The 20,315-nt window shown below is 41.2% G+C and overlaps 2 protein-coding genes across 2 annotated transcripts; one reads left to right on the top strand and one right to left on the bottom strand.

Moving 5' to 3' along the window:
- Positions 1-1,797: 1,797 nt before the first annotated feature.
- gadd45ab (growth arrest and DNA-damage-inducible, alpha, b) lies at positions 1,798-3,875 on the bottom strand. The gene is made up of 4 exons (XM_069150956.1): positions 3,770-3,875; positions 3,144-3,245; positions 2,812-3,019; positions 1,798-2,611 (listed from the first exon to the last, which is right to left on the bottom strand). The coding sequence occupies exons 1-4, from the start codon at positions 3,817-3,819 to the stop codon at positions 2,498-2,500; spliced, it is 474 nt and encodes a 157-aa protein (XP_069007057.1). The 5' UTR covers positions 3,820-3,875; the 3' UTR covers positions 1,798-2,497.
- A 1,699-nt stretch (positions 3,876-5,574) lies between these two features.
- Positions 5,575-20,312, top strand: sec16b (SEC16 homolog B, endoplasmic reticulum export factor). The gene is made up of 24 exons (XM_069150959.1): positions 5,575-6,391; positions 6,639-6,730; positions 6,826-6,928; positions 7,917-8,122; positions 8,212-8,363; positions 9,049-9,110; positions 9,317-9,455; positions 9,565-9,795; positions 10,178-10,275; positions 11,739-11,820; positions 11,956-12,073; positions 12,154-12,265; positions 12,576-12,681; positions 12,818-12,955; positions 13,035-13,139; positions 16,745-16,829; positions 16,935-17,082; positions 17,206-17,369; positions 17,475-17,503; positions 17,684-17,791; positions 17,879-17,971; positions 18,065-18,179; positions 18,522-18,571; positions 18,666-20,312. Exons 1-23 carry the CDS (start codon positions 6,129-6,131, stop codon positions 18,536-18,538), a joined length of 2,766 nt encoding a protein of 921 aa, XP_069007060.1. The 5' UTR covers positions 5,575-6,128; the 3' UTR covers positions 18,539-18,571; positions 18,666-20,312.
- The last annotated feature ends 3 nt before the right edge of the window (positions 20,313-20,315 follow it).

The raw sequence follows: 20,315 nt of genomic DNA on the forward strand, positions 1-20,315 counted from the left end.
ACATTAAAATGAAATCCCTGCACATGTATAATGTTCAGATTACTGAGACAATTCTATGTAGCAGGAGATTAGTACAGTTTTGCCCCTGAGGCTTAATGTCCTATAAGTGTTTGCTGACAGGGTATTTTAATACTCAACCCACCACATGTAATCACATTCATTATTAAAATTACAAATGTTAAAATTTCATGTTTAAACTAGTGGATGGGCATATCAGTTCAAGAGCACAAACACTCTTGTATGATCTAATTTGTCAGCCAAAGTGTTAATGTTGTCCCCAAGCCATGACTGCCTTGTTATGCAATAGTCCCCAGTCCTACGAACAGTCCATTCTTTCTCTCCTTTCTCAGTTTCTTCAGGTGTGATGTTACACCTACAATCAGGTCAGGCCATATTTGTTGGCCCACATTGATGCAATCCTCACTGGAGTCAGATTATAGGTAGGTTTTTCTTTGTAGTAGCTACTTTCGCAGTGATTGTGTTACCTGTACAGTGCAGTGAGGAAGCTTTAGTATAAACCAATAATCTGGTGTCTCAGCTGCTTTTAGTGGCCCACCCCTGGGTCACAGTTAGACTTTTCACTTTTAATGATAAAATTTCAGGTATCATTTTACACTCATTCCTCTCTTGTATTTATAGTAGGGCCCTTCGTACTGTTTTAGTTCTGCTGCTTGGCAACTTCCCTTGAAAAAAAACCAGCAGGGAAATTGTAGTGACATAAGAATGTTGGAACAAGAATGTTCTGGCCATACATTGTGGTACTGGAGGAACTCAGATATGCCTGTTTTGGCCTTCATCAAATTTGCAAACTGTTCCTTTTAACTTCAGTCGATTCAAGGTGTCCACAAACCCACGGTCAATGTCACAGCCTACTTTCCTCTGCAGCCTTGCAGTCAGCCCTGCATTTTGACCCAGTTTTCCCTCCATATCTCCCATCATCCGCTTGATAGTACGCCAGCAAGGTTTGTTTTCTTATTGAAATCCCTGACTGCTAATTGACATCTCTGCAGCAGGTCAGTCTCTGTGCACATATGCTGCCTGTTAATTACAATTGCCACTATTGTCAGCGTGTCAGTGGTCAGGGGGAACGCCTCTATTCATGGAGCTATATTTAGCCATGAAGCTATAGTACTGTACAGCTCTAGCAACAGGGACCTGAATAGCCCTGACTAATACAGCCATTGTCTCGTGACGCTCTGTGTGGAAAGCTTTGTCCCTTCCCACTTTGCACAAGCACCAATAAGTTCTGGTTTTCTCTTTTTGCAGCCTGAACAGGGTCTTCAACTGTTTTTTTTTTCTTGCCTCTCTGCTATTTTTAATCCACTCAGCAGTAAATGTAGCCCTGATTGCATAAATGCAGAGGGCTATAAAGAACGAGCTGTCACAGTAAACCCTAATCCCACTCTGATTAGTGATTAAACTAAAATGGGAATTCTCCTTCCCTCAATGTAAAAAGATCTCCAAAATGTGCAAATGGTGAAATCTGACCATGCAGAAACAAAGTGGATTTCAAGGAATCTGACACCTGCAGTCAATTGAGCCCAGAACAGGTTGTGATTTAAATTATATAAAAAAAAGCATTTTGACACTTTGCTGAAGTCCAAGAGATGCAAAATGCAGAAAAGGTTATAACTGTGTCCAGTGAATACCTCAAACTGTTGTGTGTGACGTACCACAACAAAATCAAAACTCTGTGGGGGCAAATTTTGAGTTTCATACAGGCTGTCACAAAAGGCGCCATGTGACTTTGTAAAAACAAGCTGAACCTGCAATAAGTGGAAATCATTGAGGCAAAACCACCCTGAGAATGGTTGTCTGTTTATTTCATTCAATTTATAAAGGCAGAATCCCGTGAACTATGCACAATAAATATAATTCATTAAATTAATACCACATAAACACATTCAGTTTGTGGACAAGTCTAAACATTGAATTGCCCTTAAAATAATAATAATAATAAACTGTGAAAACTTTCCATTCTGAGTATCAAAGTGACAAGTCTTAAATACTATTAAATAAATGTGCTGTTAGAAATGCTTGGATTTGGTCAAATTTTCATGAGGAATTCTTCAAGCTGAGAGTTGACTGCTCCCCTCCAGTGAGGTCCAGTTCTTTGAGTCTTGTCAACTGAGGCACTCTGTTGGCTTTTTGCATTCCCCCAGTCCCTGTACTTGTGCTCGCCACCACATGTGCGTGTCTGCTCAAATGATTCACTTTTCTCTGATGAATTCTTTCTCAGCGGAGAAAGGCGCAGTCATACATTGGAAATCCTGGAATCCAGACTGCTGAGTCACTCTTCTTTGGCCCACAAGTTCATCGTGACCTGTTAAATCCGTTGGAACGTTTCTCTTTCCTTTGTTTCTTCTTTTCCTGACTTCCACCATCTCTTTCTCTCTTTGAGGCACTTTCCAAATGAATCCAACACAGACATTAACACAGGTCCTGTGCAGTTACTTTTACCCCCAATGCACACAACACATTAATATTCCAAATGGTTTCATCGGTCAGGAAGGTTTATCACGGGCACCCACTGATCCAAACACCGACTGTCTCTGCAGAATCTGTTCACTTTGTTCAGTGCTGGATCCTTCCACAGGGACAAATGAGGATTCTGAAGAAGAAAGAAGCAAGCAATTACTATCTGCTGATTTACAAAATGTGCAAACATACTTTAATTATTCAGAATATGTAACCAATGCTAGCAACAACTCCTTCCAAGTACAAACAAAGGCACTGAGTAGCAATAAAGCCATGGTACTGGATAATAAGCAATTAACAGGTCTGTAGTAAACGGACATGAGTAACACTTACAGTAACTAGAACACAGTGCAGGTCCATTGGTTCTCCTCCTGGCTTCACTCCACCGAGTATTTCTGCCAGACGCCTCATGTTGCTCACCCGCAGGATGTTGATGTCATTCTCACAGCAGAAAGCCTGGATCAAAGTGAAGTGAATCTGCAGAGCCACATCCTCCTCATCATCTGTGGCCAGTAGACACAACACCACATTGTCAGGATCCCTAAAAGCAACAAAGAAAAACAGCTGTCAGGAAAAGAAAAAGACAGCTTCCTCACGCTCATCTTGGCTGGAGTTTCAAAAGTTAATGTTACATGATTGCATTAGTAATCTTATTATCAATTTACGCATTTAGTGACTTTGCTGCCTCATAGACTCCAACAGTGATGCAACCCTGAGGCAATGCAGAGCTTAGAACCTCCTCTAATGCTTTAGCCACCGATTCCATCCTGAGGAAACAAAAAAAAGTTGAATAAATTAAATGAAAAAAGAAGAAGCAAAACACACAAGGACAGAGACACCGTTGAATGTTAGTTTGAACTTTGATGCTCAAGTTCTGATTCATTTGAGATGGAACTCAGTTAATGAAGTAACGCTGCATGTCCAATACAACTGCTGGACAGGAACAAGGATTAACATGCATACAGTTCTAACAGAAATAATCAACATGTAGCCTTCATTTAAGCAAAAACAGTTACCATGGTATAACTAAAACTTAGTAGATTAACTTGACGATAGCTCAACGTAATTACATTACATGACAGTGTGAAAGAAACCTCCATTCACACACTAAGTTAATTAGAAGGTGTCCAATTTAGCGTTTAGACAACTAAACTGTTTCCCCAAGCCAAAGATTTTTAAAACAAGCAAAGAAACAACAACAACAAAAAACAGTTGTGAATAGCATATCAAAATCAACTTACTACATTGAAAGGAAATTCTAAACATGCAAATTTAAACAACACAAGCTAACCTTTCTGTTGGATTATCTCCACTGGTTTCTTCAAAAGTCATATTGCACATCCAGGCGGTATGGTGTCCGAAAATAACCCGAGCAGAACCGGTATCCTTCTCGATGCCGAAATCCTCACTGTATACCGGAGACTCTTGTGTTTCCAGCAGAAAAAGGCAGTGTGCGCAGAACTGATTTGCATAAAGCCATCCCATTGGTGGATGATTGGTCACACGGAAATGTTTCAATTTGTCCCTGTGAATATAGTGACTCCCCGTGGCCATAACAAGGACACTGACTGTTATACTCAAAAAGTAAGTTGGGAAATGTAATAAATCACTGAGGCCTCACAGTTCCTTACAAAATGAAAGTGTTGATTTGAATTTGTATTGAAACTTTTGGGGAAACATACAAAGAAGTGTACGTTTTTGAGTTGATGCCTCTTGTTGTTAATATGATGAAATATTTATGTGTAGAATTTCTTTCTTTAGAAAATGTGTCTGGGTGACAGTGAAATAAATGTTCCTGGAAGACCAATTAGTCAATTACTCTAAATCAAAAGTCAGAGGAAGATCAAAGGAATGATTAATGGAATTATTGTACAAGTCTATTTGATTATCCTAATATTGTCATTTAATTTGATGGTTGGAGTTTTAGCTATATAGTTTCACATTTATCAATTACTTCCAGTTCTTCATTTATCCAGCTATTCAGCTATTTCAACCACTAATCTCAGTCAACCTTTTATTTACTCGTTTTTCAATATTTCAACCATTTCTTCACTATTGTTTTAACAACTTTTATCTTTATCATTTCTGCTGTCTTCCCATCACACTCAATGTACAAATTCTCAATTACCTGCAGCTATTGTATCAATTTAACATTACTTTTTTCTATTTCAGTTGACTATTAACTACATTTTCTCTACTGTGTTTACATACACACCCACTTCCCAATTAGTTCTTTCAATCATTGACCCACTTCTTTTCGTTTTTTCACCATTCTAACTATTTCAATTGTTTACCCACAGCTTTTAGCTATTTTACCCATTTATCCAGTAAATTTTACAATGTCATCCATCTAGCCTGCTACTTTCAGTTTACCATTTAATTGTACTTTAACTTAGCGATTTCAACATTTTCTCCACCGCTACCTTAACTATTTCTTTATAATTTGTAGCAAAGCTAATTTGCCCAACTTGCATTCATACTACTTGGAGTGGCAGAGCCTGGCCACTTCAACAAGTCTGTATATTCACAAGTTTATCTAAATATTTGAACCACTCTTAGCAAAATCCTCCCACAGTTTACCCAACATTGTAACAACTTCATCCATTAGCCTACTTTATAAGGCTATTTTAGTTGTTTACCACATGCATCTTACCATTACATTTTACTTTAAACTACTTTTATAATACCTATATATCCATTACGTTGCCAAGTGTTATATCTGCAGATTATGGCTACTGCAGATTGGTTCATGTACCATCAGGGGCACAAGAATGTCTGGTTGGGAATCACTGAAAGAAATGAAAATGGTGATTGAAATTGGTCACAGAATAGAGTGTGTAGATGAGACGGGAGTTTTAATGTGGACCAGAGCGCCTCTGCTGGCGATATAAGATAAACCTTTTTTTTTTTTTTTTTTTTTTTTTTTTTTTTTTTTTTTACTACTAGAAAGGCTCAGCTCGTTTCACCACAGATTCAAAATCAGTTTCCACACGGCCATATGCACATGAACATTACTAAAACTGACCGGGGAGCAGCTGACCATAATAACCGATTTTGACCGTTAGATGCATCTTCTCTACCGGCAACGTGGCAAGACCTATGGGCAAAACTTAACACTTCCAAGTTGCCATTTTCTTTCTAAGTGTAGGCTATCCTAGAGTCCTGGGACAATCATGTAGTCATGTCGAACTGACAAACGTTTTGTTGTTGTTGTTGTTGTTGCTGTTTTTGTTAGAAGTATCCTTTGGATGGCCGTGATTTCCTCCTCCGTGTACAGCTGTCAAACTCGTCGGGGCGTGCTCCATTGTTTACTTTCAGCTCAGTGAGAATACACAATTCAAAAACAACGCAGATAGTTTAATTTTAACCCTTTTTAGAAGCATACTTTGGTAATGTTTTTTTTTTTTTTTCCGCACTGAGATCATTTACACCGACATGTATCATTTAACACTGACTCCAGAGCAGTAACTGCGCCTCTTTTGGGTCACAGCTTTTTGTAAACTTTATCCTCTTGTTATCACGTCGACTTGTTATCAGGTGGTGTCGTAAATTGTGCATGACATGATGTGGCAGTTTTGGATGTACTTTGACTGTGTCTGGCAAACACTAAACACATTTATTAGTGCGTATTTTACTTTAAAGGATTCGTCATGGATTATAGAGGTAACCGCTGGCCCGACTCTGACCGTCACTCTCACAGGACAAAAGACAGAGAATACTCCAGGTATTCTCAGGGGGAAAAAGACAACACCTACCCACCAGCGGATACCAGAGAGTGGGAGAGACGCTGGGGTCATCCTGATGCCCGTTACAGGGCTGATTTCATCAGTCCTCCTGCCAGACATGAGCAGTTTCCTTACAACGCTCAGCAACACGTCTATGGGCGACCAGAACTGGAAAGACCCCACTCAAGGTCTGTATAGCTAAAATTATATTAAGTTGACAATAATATAATCAAAGGTTATAACACCAATGATGTAGCCAATGATGCTGACAGCAGGTGGAACAAAAGTAAGCAATCAATCTCCATCTTTCCCTTCTTGCTCTTCAGTGCATTACTAATAAGTTATGGTTAAATGCATAATAAATAATGCATAAAGTGAAAACCAGTACATCTCAGGCATTAGATTGACTTCACCTGGGTTCTCCTTTATTTTCAGACATGGGCATGACTATCGACCCCAAAGCCACTGGGACCACAGAGCCAGCTATGGTTATTACGACTACTACAGGGGACAGCATGGACTACAAGGTGCGGTAATATAAAAGAACTTCATGAGACAGCCAAGCTTTTATAAATCATCTTCAGTCTCTCTACAATGACTGTGTTTTACTGTGTTTATTAAGATGCTGGTGAGTTGGGACCCCAAAGCTTATGGAGAGCAGATCAGCACTATGAAAGAACAAACAAGCAGGAACATCAAGGTTGCCTCTATACAGAGGAGTACAGGTGAGCCGATTTAAGTCAAACCTTTTGCTTAAACAGAGCTGAAACAGTTAGCGGATTTAACAACATAAGTTTTAATTGTTAGAATTCAAATTTTTAAAATTGTAATTGTTTATGTCATATTTTACACACCACATTGGTTTCCTATGAAGTCTTTTAGTTTTAAATTCCGTTTTTTTTCAACAAAATGTTCTAATAATAAATAGAATACAACACAAGACAAAACATTTCAGTACAATGAAGTAACAAAACAATTCTGGAACACAAAGACTAGCTAATCTAAGCCAAATACGTATAAAGCCCTTAAAATCATGAAAAAAATAGTAGAGGATAAAAAAAAAAGCATACAACACATACATTTAATTCCATCTAAATAACACATAAGTTATGTTGAGCATTTAATTATAAAAGAACATCTTTTGATTTTTGATTTTGTCAGACAAAACTTTTAAATAACCCAAGTTGATTCTTATTAGGATGTAGGAATAATCTCTATAAGAGAATATATGAAGTCAACAAATCCTCATTGGGGAGAAGCCAATTAGTGCCTTAAAGTCCATAAGGAGAATTTCAAGATAAATATTAAACTGAACATGAAGCCACTGTTAGTGGGCATGTGAGTGGTCCCTAGTGCAGGGAGCTCTAACCAGTGTTGTCAGTAATACCAGAGTAAAGTCTGCTCGAGTAGTCTATGAGAGAAAAGATAAAAGCATGTATAACGCTATGTAAATCTACAAAAGACAACAATGATTTGACAAACACCTTGATGAACTTCTGTTCGATCAATATGCTGTTCATGAAAATTACTCTATTTATTTTAAACATACTGCCTGCGTCCTGAATCATAATCTTTGTGTTCAGTGTTAGTGACTGCAAATGCAATAAACAATACGGTCTCAGTAATATAGCACAGGCTTAATTGCTCTGTATTGCTGCAGAACAGATAATTGCAAAGTGGACATACATTTATATGAAAATATCATTCTTTCAGGGATGACCCAGGGACAGACAGCTCCCAGCATTACCCAATGGATAATCCTTCGAGAGACAATGAAGAGAAATCCTCTTATTCCCTTTGGACTTTAGAAAGTTCCAAAAACTCAGGGTTATCTTCCAGCAGCTATGAGTTGAGTCAGTACATGAATGAAGCTGAACACAATGACCCAGTCCCACAACCTACTCACAAGTTTGACAGAGGTGAGTGTACATTTAAAACCTTTCTCTCTCACATCACCTTCACTCAGTGTTTTTGTCCCCCTTTTTTCTAACGCTTTGTATTTTCTCAGAGCATGGACCTGTGCATCAGATGTCAGCTCCTCTGAAGTACTCCATCCCTCATGCGGTTGTCAGCTTTGGGCCTGCAGGCCAGCTGATACGGGTCACTCCAGGCTTGTTGATGCAGGAGAATGTCAGCCAGTTGGAAATCCACAGTTTGGAAGTAGGTTTGAAATGAACTGTGTTTAAAAGCAAGAGATATTAATTGAGAGTTATACAACACAAATATAAATGCAACACTTTTGTTTCGGCTCCCATTTTTCATTAGTTGCAGTAATATATCTAAGACTAAGATGCCTGCAAAATGTTTATGCTTACTGCTCAGGTGTGCCTTGGACTGGCAATAAAATACCAATCTAAAATGTGAAGTTTTAACATGCAACACACAAGATGTCACAAGTTTTTGCAAGAGCATGCAATTGGCATGCTGACTGCTCGAATGTCAACCAGAGCTGTTGCCTGCGAATTGAATGTTCATTGAACAACAATAACAGCTCCAACATCATTTATGAGAATTTGTCAGTACATTCTACTGACCTCACAACCGCAGACCGCGTTTAACTGCACCAGTTCAAGGCCCTGATGTGGCTGTAACCATCTTGAGCGGGCAAATGTCCATCTTCGATAAAATACGGACCCATGTTGCAAGGATCTTTACAGAATTTTTCAGGCTGAAAACATCCCATTCTTGCATGGCCGGCATACTCACCAGACACGTCAGCCATTGAAATATCCATTGAATTTATAGATAAATAGCAGATCATTTTTAGGAAATCATGAACAATCTTTCAGTACAGTCATTTTGTGTAAGGGTGTAAGAAATCATTCTTGGCTTTATGTCTGCACAGGTCATTCTGAGTGAAACACGTGAACAGCAGGAGATGAGAAACTTCCCAGGACCCTTAACCAGGTAATGCTTTGTCATTTGTTGTGCTAAAAATAAAAATACTAGTCTCTAAATAATCTTAACAAAAAGATCAATGTCATTTCTCCCACCGTCAGACTGCATTCCGCTGTATGTCAAATCTGAAATTATTATCTTGTCTTGTGTAATTTAAAAAGCTAATATTTTAATTTCAGTGTTTAAATGTTTGATGTATTTAATGTTTTTTGAAGGGAAGATTTGCACAAAGTAGATGCTATAGAGTTTGCCAACCAGAGGGCAGCCGCATGCATGAAAGATGAAAAACTCCATGATAAGAGCTCTGCTGTCCTCTTGTGGAATCTATTAATACTGCTCTGCAGGCAGAATGGAGTAAGTGGAACATGATATTTCACAGTTTGTGGATATACCACATTTCCATCAAACAACCATCAAAGAAATTATCGTGATTTTTCTGATTCTCACATTTCCAATGTTTCAGCAAATAGTTGGGTCGGACATTGCCGAGCTGCTCATGCAGGGCTCACATTCAGATGGAAGCTGGGAGTCAGATGCTCCCACACTCATTGACTTCAATGACGACATGACTGCTGAAGCATCACCTTGTCAGGGAGATGACCTACTCTCAGGAAACTTGAGCAGCTTCACCCCAGAGACATCTGAGAAGGCTCTGCAGAGCTACACTCAACTGCTGCTGGCTGGGAGAAAGAAGGTTTCTACATGTTTACCTTTCTAATCATCTTTTTGGCTTTTGCTGGAAATCTCCTACTTCTCTAATCTTTGCTTTCGTGGGAATAATGTAATTTAAGTCCCCTATATGAAACCTTAACTAGTACAATGGTAGTATAAATGTAAAAGTGTAAATATGAATAAAACAGTGTTTCCCTCTGAAATGCTGTATAGAAGAACTATACAGTAAAATAGCATACAATGGAAATAAGTAAAGTACCTCATAATTGTACTGAGATAATTGTACTGACTTTATCTACCTAACTTTCTTAACTGTATTACTTAACTAACCAGGACGTCATAGTCAAATAGTACCACTATGATGGTATCTGTTGTCGCTGCACTTTTTCCCATGTGGTGTTCAGGAGGCCCTGGAATCGGCTATGACCAGCGGCCTGTGGGGGCATGCATTTTTTCTGGCTAGCAAAATGGGCAACAGATCCTACATGACTGTGTTGAACAGGTGAGAAAAGCCAAGGCGTGTGAGACACAACAGCTGCAAGACATTACAACTCTACACGAGTGGTAATTTGTGAAGAAATTCTCTCTCTGACTAAACTTAGATTCTTAAGGCCTGCTTAAAAATTGTGTTACAGTCCCTCGGAGATGTTGGTAGTGTTTCTTTTCCACTGTTTTGGTCCAGACTGAAATAAACCAATAGACAGACTGATATAAAATTTAGCGGAGACATTCGGCTCCGAGAGGATGGATGGATTCCCAAGGCTTTGATGATTCTCTGACTTTTCCTGCACCACAATGACGTTTGTGGTTTTGAGTGAAATGTTTCAACAAATATTTCATTGATTTTCATAAAAATGTATTCATTTTCTCCTCAGAATGAAATGCAATCACTTGATCCTCTCCAGATGGAGGGTGTTTTGCATTCAGGCTAATGTTATATAGACAGTGATCACCCCGTGTGATATAACATATAATATACAATTTTTAGAATATTCTTTAAATTTGGGTTGTTTTTGATTGAGTAAAGTCGTGAATTATAGACAAATTGCACTATTCATTAATATTTCCTTGTACTGAACAGATAATAAGAAAAAAAATTAAAGTAGCATTTGCCACTGTCAGAACTAAGAGATGGGGAGTCATAGAAGCCTATACTTGTAACTTGCGTTGCACATTGCAAGAAATATGAAGACATCTACTCTATGCAACAAGACCCGTGGCTTTCTCAGCCTGTGTCCAAAAATAATTTGCTTTATTTAGAAGTTGTTGGTACAGTTTGGCCTCTGGAACACTGTAATATGGCTTCCTGTTCTAAACAGGTAAGTAGTTTTATGTCTGTGTAAATTTTATTCCTAATTCATCAAAGATAATCTAATTTCCCTGTGAGCCTATATTTACACCCTGTTTTTCAGAGTTTGTCTTGGCTCAGGAGTTACTTCTTTAGTATTTGCAGAGGGTAGTGTTATGACAGTACATAACAGAGGCCATTAACATTGTTCCTATAGAGTGTAAATCATCCAAATTGACCTACAGTAAATTTGGTTAAATACATGAAGTTACTGTAATCTCTGTCCATCAGTCACAGAAGTGATGTCCATTCAGAAACAGCTAAATAAGGAATGTATGGAGTGAGGGATCTTAAATGTGCAGTTTCTGTGAATTTTTTTTTTTTATCATGTAAGCAATTGTTAGAGACTATTTTAGAATTAGCGGGGTGTTGCAGCAACATATGTCAGGTTATCATTAGAGGAATGTCTGGGGAGAGGACTGGCAGATAGCCAGGCTGATTTAGATTTGTGAATTGACAAAAGGCAGAATTTGAGCTATCAGTGTGGTATACCATTGTTATTTGGACTAGTCACAGTTATTCTCGTTAAATGGGTGGGTTCCTGTTGTAGTTCTGCTGCTAGAATATAGTAAAGCCTTAGTTAAGATGTGCAGTGACACAAACTGCTCTTTTGGCAGGTTTACAAGCCAGATAATGGCTTGTGACCCCCTCCAGACTCTTTTCCAGTTGTTATCTGGGAGAACTCCTGCTGTAGCCACGGTAAAATATCCAGAATGGAAAAAAAAACTCTGACAAGTCCCAATCATGAATACATTTTAGTATTCTAAACAATATTTTTAATAGTTTCTGTTGTATTAGCTGATATGGCTCTTAACAGTGATGTTCTGTCTTCAGTGCTGTGGAAATGAAAAATGGGGAGACTGGAAGCCCCATCTGGCTGTTATGCTCTCAAATGAGACAGGAGATCCAGCCATCCAACATAAGGCCATCGTCACCATGGGAGACACACTAGGTATAGAAACATTGATTGACTGACAGATTGTCACGCACAAACATGCATACTGATGTTTTGTGTTGCTCTTCACTGTGCAGCCTCCAGAGGCCTCATATATGCTGCCCATGTGTGCTACATGACAGCCAGTGTTCCCTTTGGGGTATTTATGCAGAAGGCAGAGAGACTGGTGCTTCTTGGCAGCAGCCACAAGTGAGCTATACTTCCACCTTCCTGCCATTCATAAATCATTAGCTGTTAAGCTTGTCATTCTGAGAGCAGCAACACATTTTTGGAGACAAGTCTCCTCATGCTCCTCTTTTTAATTTTAATTTGTATCATATTTATTGATGTCTCAGGTAACGGTGTGCGTTGACAGTATATTTCTCCTCTCCTCTCCTCTCCTCTCCTCTCCTCTCCTCTCCTCTCCTCTCCTCTCCTCTCCTCTCCTCTCCTCTCCTCTCCCCCCCCTCTCCTCTCCTCTCCTCTCCCCCCCTCTCTCCTCTCCTCTCCTCTCCTGTAGGCAATCTTTTGAAAATTTTGCCACAAACTCTGCCATCCATTGCACTGAGTTATACGAATACTGCCAGACACTCGGGGGCAAATGCTTTTCAGTACCATTCTTTCAGGTAGTACCTACTTACATTAGATCTTACTGCCTTCAATAAAGATTATGACTGTCAATGTATTTCTCATTTGAAATATTTTTTGATTATAGTAAGTCTAAAATACATATGATGTTGATTATTGCTGTGTTGTGGTTAGGTGTATAAGCTCCTGTATGCCAGTCGACTAGTGGACTATGGGCTTTCATCTCAGGCCTTACATTACTGTGAAGTGGTTGGACAGGCTCTTCTCAGGCAAAAGGAGCCTTTCTTTGTGCTGACTGGAGAGGTTATTAAGGTATACATGCTTTATATGTTTTACACATCTGACTCCTCTTATTAAAGTGATGGATATGTATGTATGTTTTCTCCTGCAGCTGTCACAAAGACTGACGTACTCAGATGGTCAGTTCACTGATGCAGGAACTGGACAGGAACCTGGATGGCTAAAACTCCTACATGCTAGACATCACAGTATGCAGGTGATCGGCTTCTTCAGTCCTTACATTCCACACAATGTGTTAGCTAACAGAAAAAAGCATTGGCTTTAGGGCCTAGTGCTTTATACGAGGGGCACTCAAAAAGTTTAGAGACTCTTCCTGATGCGCACAAGTGGTGCACAGAACCGTGACAGTCGTTGGACATAAGCCTCTGGTTCATTTTAAAATGATTGGAGCAGCCTTTAACGAATCGGCATTGACCAGCATATGTGCTTAGACTCTACCATTCCTGCTACTACATAGAGAAAAAATACTTGACTTCGCACACTCACAACAGGTAAGTTTAAGAACAGGAGTTTTATTCCTCCGTGAAGCAGACAGGTAAATTAATATACACAGAATGTGCATAAACACAATAATGTCCAACGGGGCTTGGAAGCCTAATGTCTCTCTCTTCCCGCTGAGTTGAGGTGGGAACTCGACTGTCTCCAGAAGAGGGAAGAGACTCTGAGTACCCCGTAATTGTCACCGGGGCCAGGCTGGTGAGATCTCTCAGGCTGGAGGCGCGTCCCCACGCACCGCTCCGGTCCATGTGGGTTCGAGTAGAACCGTAGCATGGCAGGTAGGCAGAGGGTCCCGGAGGTCTTAAGCAAAGTAGGGGCTGGTCTCTTGGTGGTTCCCGTGGATCGACGCAGGGTAGCAGGCTGGCTCGACTGTGTGGTTTCCAGTGGACCGACACAGGGCAGCAGGTAGGATCAACTGTGTGGTTTCCTGTGGACCTATACTGGGCAGCAGGCAAAATCAACTGTGTGGTTTCCCGTGGACCGACACAGGACAGCTTCTCCGTACAAGTGATTCCCAAGGATCAACACTGGGCGGTAGGTACGTACTAGAGTACGGCTGGAAGGTGACAGTGGCAGGTGACTGGAGGTGGTGAATGGAATGAGTCCACTCCCTCCAGGCACAGACCAAAACAAAGAACATGTGACAGACAACAACAACAGAGGAACAGACATGAGGAAGGGACTTCTTGGGGAAACATACAGGATCAAAACACCGGGTCAGACACAATGTCCGATGGGATGCCGTGGAGTCTAAACATGTGGAGGATCAGTAGATTGGCAGTCTCACGGGCTGATGGTAGTTTGGGTAATGGGATGAAGTGAGTGGCCTTGGAGAAACAGTCCACAATAGTCAGGATGACGGTGCTGTTGTCTGAGGGGGAGAATCCAGTAATATAATCCATGGCAACATTGGACCATGGACGTTGGGGAATCAGTAGGAGCTGTAGCAGTCCAGCCGGAGGTCTGTGAGTTGCCTTATTCCAAGCGTAGGTGGGGCAGGCGAGAACATAAGCGTGTGCATCACTCTCTAGGGAAGGCCACCAAAAGATACAATGGAGCCAGGGGATGGTGCGTCGGATGCCTGGGTGGCAGGAGATTCGGGAGTCGTGGGCCCTTTGTAGTACCAGGGAGCGGATGGTAGGGGGAACAAACAGGCAATCAGGAGGACCACCTCCGGGGTCCGGCTGGGTGCGCAGGGCGTCCAGCACTGCGGATTCCACCTCCCACGTGAGGGACCCTAGCACACAGGAGGATGGAACAATAGTGCCGGGCACTGGGACCTTGTCGTCTGGGGCAATAGACGGGAGAGGGCGGCTGTCGTCGGGTTGAATAAGGATGGGGGCTGAGGCGAACCATTCTTTGAGGGACCGGAACGATTCGTCTGCCTCTAGTGTCCATGAGAATGCAGCCTTAGAGGAGGTGAGTCTGGTTAGGAGAATCACTGTCCTGTTGTATGCCCAATGACATGTGAAACTCACATTTGTCTGCCTTTTTGAAGAGCTGGCTTTACAGAAGGCGTTGCAGGACTTGGCGGATGTGGTGATGGTGTTTCTGTTAACCTGTGGATGACAAGCTCTCACTGGCAGTTGTTCAGACTGGTGAGAGGTGTGGCCATGGGAGGTGACTGGAGGCAGGGAGAGGAGGACACAGAACACATGGGAAAACAATAACAAACAGACAGGGGAATGATAGCACACATGAGGAGAGGTGATTGGGCCAAAACAGAGGGAGACACACTAGGGTCAGACAGGGATCCTGACAGTTTCTAGTGGTTTGGTGAGTAGATTAGGATATCATCCAGGTAGACGAAAACAAAACGGTTCAGGAAGTCATGGAGGACATCATTCACAAGGGCTTGAAAAACTGCTGGAGCATTGGTTAATCCAAAGGGCATCACGAGATACTTGAAATGCCCCAAAGGAGTGTTGAAAGCCGTCTTCCACTCGTCTCCCTCGCGGATCCAGACGAGGTGATGGGCATTATGGAGGTCCAACTTTGTGAAGACAGTGGCTGCGGCCAGTGGCTCGAAAACTGAATTGATGAGAGGTAAGGGGTATTTGTTTTTTACAGTGATCTGATTTAACCCCTTGAAATCGATGCAGGGATGGAGGCTCTTATCCTTCTTGGCTACAAAAAAAGATCCGGGCGGCAGATCAATGGCGCAGTTGTAGAGGCAGTGAGGAGGAAGCGAGAGGGCATCTCTTCGCAGGAGGCGCGTCCCCGCGCTCCGCGCCGGACCACGTGGGTTCGTGCAGAACTGTAGCACGGCAGGCAGGCAGAGGGTCCCGGAGGGCCTACGCAAAAGGAGGGGCTGGTCTCCTGGTGATTCCCGTGGATTGACGCAGGGTAGCAGACTGGCTTGACTCTGTGGTTTCCCGTGGACCGACATAGGACAGCTTCTTCATACAGGTGATTCCTGAGGATCAACACTGGACAGCAGGTAGGTACTAGATTATGGCTGGAAAAGTACACAGACGGGACTGCAACAGGCAGGAAACAGACAGGGTTCAGAACTGGGAATGTTGAGCAAGTAAATGGACTTACTGCTCAACGACAGGATATCAACATAGCACATTGGACGGACTGACGCCGGTGGAGTGTGAGGCCAGGGTAGATATACTGCTTGGTGGTAATCACTGAAACGAGAAGCAGCTGTGCCTGCTGAGGTGTGGTAGTGGGAGGTGACTGGAGGTGGTTTCCCGTGGACCAACACAGGATAGCTTCTCCGTACAAGTGATTCCCAAGGATCGACACTGGGCGGCAGGTACGTACTAGAGTACGGCTGGAAGGTGACAGTGGCAGGTGACTGGAGGTGGTGAATGGAATGAGTCCACTCCCTCCAGGCACAGACCAAAACAAAGAACATGTGACAGACAACAACAACAGAGGAGCAGACATGAGGAAGGGAGTTCTTGGGGAAACATACAGGATCAAAACACCAGGGCAAACTGGGATCCTGACACCATGCTCAGATGTTGGTGGACATCTGCCTCAATTTAGGATGAAGGGAGATTAAGAGAGAGAAGAACAGCATCAAGATACAAGGCAAAAAAAATGCAGGGCCGGGGATACCTGCAAAAGAAAGCATGAAACCAAGTGAGCAAGGGGAACAGCATAGAGAAATTTATGAGGGAAAGAAGGCATGAAGATATATATGCAATGGTGGGATATAAATGCATCCACGCATCCATACAGTGTACATGCCAACAGAGCTGCTAGCATGGCTGTAGTAGATGTTTGTCTTTGTTAGAAACCTATGTGAAAACTATGTGAATAATCTGATGTTAAATTTGTTTTTCCCAGACGGGCAGTTTTGACTGTACTGAAACATACCCACCAACTCCTGAGATCAGTGCACTGGCCCATGAAGATAGTAAAGTAAGCTCAGGTAAATTTGAGTCCTTTCGTAGCTTAAAATGATGCTTTGTGTTTCCCACAAGAAGGCAGCATCTTGCTTAATGAAGAGTACATTTTCCTACAAAATCTCATTCAGATTATCTAAACCGAGACATCCAGAGCCATGACCCCGGGCTCCTTTATCACAGAGGAACTAAGGATCAAGAAAACCCTGTGCACCAAGCTGAAGGAAACACTGAGGAAATGACAGCAATGTCATGGGATATCAGAGGAGCGAAGGACTGGTACATATTGTACCTAATTCAATTACGTCAACTATGCAGATTTACAACTACCCGTACTTCCCATGTGAAAAGCCTTGTTCTGCAGCCCTGTCACAGCTGTCTCTGTTGCTCTGCTCTGTCTAGGCCACACACCAACTCTCCCTCCATGCCAGTCATGGCTGTCCATGCTTCCCCAGTGCATGCAGTGGACGCAAGCCAAAACTTCAGTTATCATAACACAGATAGCACTGAAGTCACAAGTACCTTGCCACATTGTCCTCTGAGTAAACACCCATCAGCAGCAGAGGGTGAGACTCTAATGTCAGATTGTATTCATTCCTTTCCATATTCTGATATTTACCATGCCATGGAGTCAGCTGCTGTCTGATATTTGGATATTTTTTTTCCTACAGGGGCCAAGTTGTCCTTTACGGCAGGGATGGTGAGAGATATTGTTTAACTTTCTACTGATAGAAAAGCAGGGACCAAAATCATAGCAACCTCTTGGTTTAATGTGATCAGGACAGAAATTGTAATTAATGCATTCAAATGTAAAGAGCATTTTTAAGTGTTTTCAAAAAGTCATATTGATGTCTTTTGTTGTCTGTATTTGCCTTTGAAGATGGACACTCAGATGCTGGAGGGAGACATCAGTCAACATGGACAAAGCCGGCAAAAAATCCCTCAAGGTTTAGAGGCCTCCAAGCAGTCCAATGAGCCTCCTGAACAGGTGGGCGAGGCCCCTGTCACACTGACACCTGTTAAATCAAACTGGAATAATTTAAATGCATCACGCTTTCTTCTTTATTTGATGCAGAGCACAAAGACAGGATGGTTCAGTGGATGGTTCCAATCAAAACCCAAAAGTGTTGAAAAGGAGAATTCAGGGCAGGGAGGCCCAACTCAGACAGTAGGATTCAAGCAGATATGCATAATACAGTTATAATTAAGGTTTCTATTTGGTGATGTGAGATATATTATGTATTTGTGTATGTTTTCTCAGGATCTCTCACCCTCTCCTGGTTTTTGTCATGCTCCCCCGCCAGCCGTTCATCCTGTTTCCAAGTTTCTATCCCAGCCTTCCCCAGCTGGGATAAATCCCTTTTCTAGGAAAGCAGGCGAGTCATGTGATGAATTGCATAATATTTTTACTCAATATTATTGAATAGACGTTTCAACAATGCAAGTCATAAACATTTTGCCAATTTTCACATTGTTCCGATGTCATAATCGGAGGTCACTGAAGTTTCTAGAGAAGCTGTGTCCCTTCTGTGTCGTAACATTTACTGATCAGTGTGTCCACTTTTTTTTTATTTTAGCTGAACTACAGTCATGATGCTGTATGCTGCTTGCAGTTTTTAGTACTGGAATTTAAAATATTGCAGTGATTTGGCTGCCACGAATGACACTTGACAAATGTAATAGTTTTTTTAAAATAAATATCCATTTCCTCTTTATAGGCCAGCAGCTGGGGTAGAAAAACAGTCGAGGCCACCTGCTTCTATCACAGGTAAATTAATTCACCTAAAAATAAACATATCCACACCTATTTATTATGTTTAAAGTAATTGCATTAGTTAAACGTTAAAATGTTGTGTTTGCAGGATCACAGCTGCAACAAATAATGTGACCATATCACATCCTCAACCATTAACAATGTCTATACTGAATGCGAAATGATTGCTTCACCTGAAATTCAAGAAGATCAAGATAAGATCAAGACTACTCACCACTGCCTACAGTTTGCCCACCACGATGTTGCATGTTGGATACAGAAATACTCTGAATGGACTAGCAACTGAAACAGCTTAGGTGTGCTTCCTGAAAGCTCAGCAGGGAAATTGCCAGTAGTTGCTGGATATATTTTGCAAAAGGGAAAGCTTAATTGACCCCAGAGACCATTTATACATGAAGGAGCTGACTGAGACCAATAAAGCCAGCAGCACTGAGGCAAGTTTCTACTCTGGCAGAAAAGGTTGGTGTGATCAGCGATGTTTGTAACTTCCCACTTAGTATGTTGAGATTATCTATGCTTTATGCTACAATTGAATATTCACCAGCTTAATATAAACCATATTCTGAAATATAAATCCATTAATCCTATTGCATTATTTCTAAACATATCCTTGCTCTAACCCCTGCATTAAAACATACAATAGGATACTGGTTGATAATTATTGTGGCTGTTTGTTAGCCTCACAGAAGCCACCTTTTGTTTTCCAAACTGAAAAAGATTTGTTAACATGACTTTTTAAGGCGAGTAAATTATATCACAAGTGTGGGTGATGATTGGTTATTTTTACCATCTATAAAGTCCAGTAGTTGTAGTTTTAATTGTGTATGACACTCGCAGAAAAAAAAGTTGGAGGAGCGTGTTCTTATGTTGTCATGATGATGATGATGATCATACTACTGGGTGGGAGGGAGGACTGGTAAAGGGCAGGTTAACAGCCAAACCCCTATACATTCCTGCCTCCCCTCCCCAGCCAGCCAACACGAACAGGACCAAACTGTTTATATGCTGGTTTTTTTTGTTTTTTTTGCAGTGCCTTCAATATATAAAAGTGTGTCTGGCCATGAGGCTTCTTAAAAATATTAATAAAACACACAGGGATATATATGACGGGACAGTGATATGGCTTTTTTATTGCTGTGTATTGTAAATACGTTTGTATGTAAGTGATATACCTTAGCTTAAGTCATATGACTTTGTGGTTTAAGTATTAATATGCTTTTTGATATTAGTGTACCTTTGTACCTCTGTATCAGCACATCAATTGTTTTCATTACCATGAATTGATTTTGATATATATTATAAGTATTAGAAATTCTAAATATTTAAAGTTGGATCCACATGTTTGTTTGTTTGTTTGTTTTTAACAGATAACAATCTGATGAAGATGAAAATAATGGTCACATACTGAATAAATACTTCTTGCTAAGAAATAGGTGGGATTCCAAATGGGGTCTCTCACTTAATGCAGAGCAAGTGACAAGCAAGCAGGTGCCGTCTCCTTTTACGATTAGTCTGCATTAGCCAAGTGTAAAAGGGACACGCTGACCAGGAATCCAACACACACACAACAAGCATTTGAGTCATCGCTTAGTACCTGCCAATAAAGTGTCAGAGCATAAACACATTCAGAATGGATAGATTTATGGAAGTCCGTTTTAGATGAAATCCAGAAAGTCATCTTAATATACATGAAATCGGACTAAAAATAAAGGTCTTCTGTTCATTTTTTAACATAACT

Source organism: Embiotoca jacksoni, unplaced genomic scaffold (assembly GCF_022577435.1).
Source record: "Embiotoca jacksoni isolate LCO1_2020_lvr unplaced genomic scaffold, fEmbJac1.0.p SCAF_16, whole genome shotgun sequence".
NCBI classification, from domain to species: Eukaryota; Metazoa; Chordata; class Actinopteri; family Embiotocidae; genus Embiotoca; species Embiotoca jacksoni.

What these genes read in the sequence shown, in the direction of transcription:
- gadd45ab (XM_069150956.1), bottom strand. Translation starts at nt 3,819, where the DNA reads ATGTGCAATATGACTTTTGAAGAAACCAGTGGAGATAATCCAACAGAA. An exon ending in GGAGATAATCCAACAGAAAG is followed by an intron (nt 3,246 to 3,769) that starts GTTAGCTTGTGT and finishes TTGTTTCCTCAG; the next exon opens with GATGGAATCGGTGGCTAAAG. An exon ending in GCAGCAAAGTCACTAAATGC is followed by an intron (nt 3,020 to 3,143) that starts GTAAATTGATAA and finishes TGTTGCTTTTAG; the next exon opens with GGATCCTGACAATGTGGTGT.
- sec16b (XM_069150959.1), top strand. Translation starts at nt 6,129, where the DNA reads ATGGATTATAGAGGTAACCGCTGGCCCGACTCTGACCGTCACTCTCAC. An exon ending in GAACTCCTGCTGTAGCCACG is followed by an intron (nt 11,821 to 11,955) that starts GTAAAATATCCA and finishes TTCTGTCTTCAG; the next exon opens with TGCTGTGGAAATGAAAAATG. An exon ending in CTTCTTGGCAGCAGCCACAA is followed by an intron (nt 12,266 to 12,575) that starts GTGAGCTATACT and finishes CCTCTCCTGTAG; the next exon opens with GCAATCTTTTGAAAATTTTG.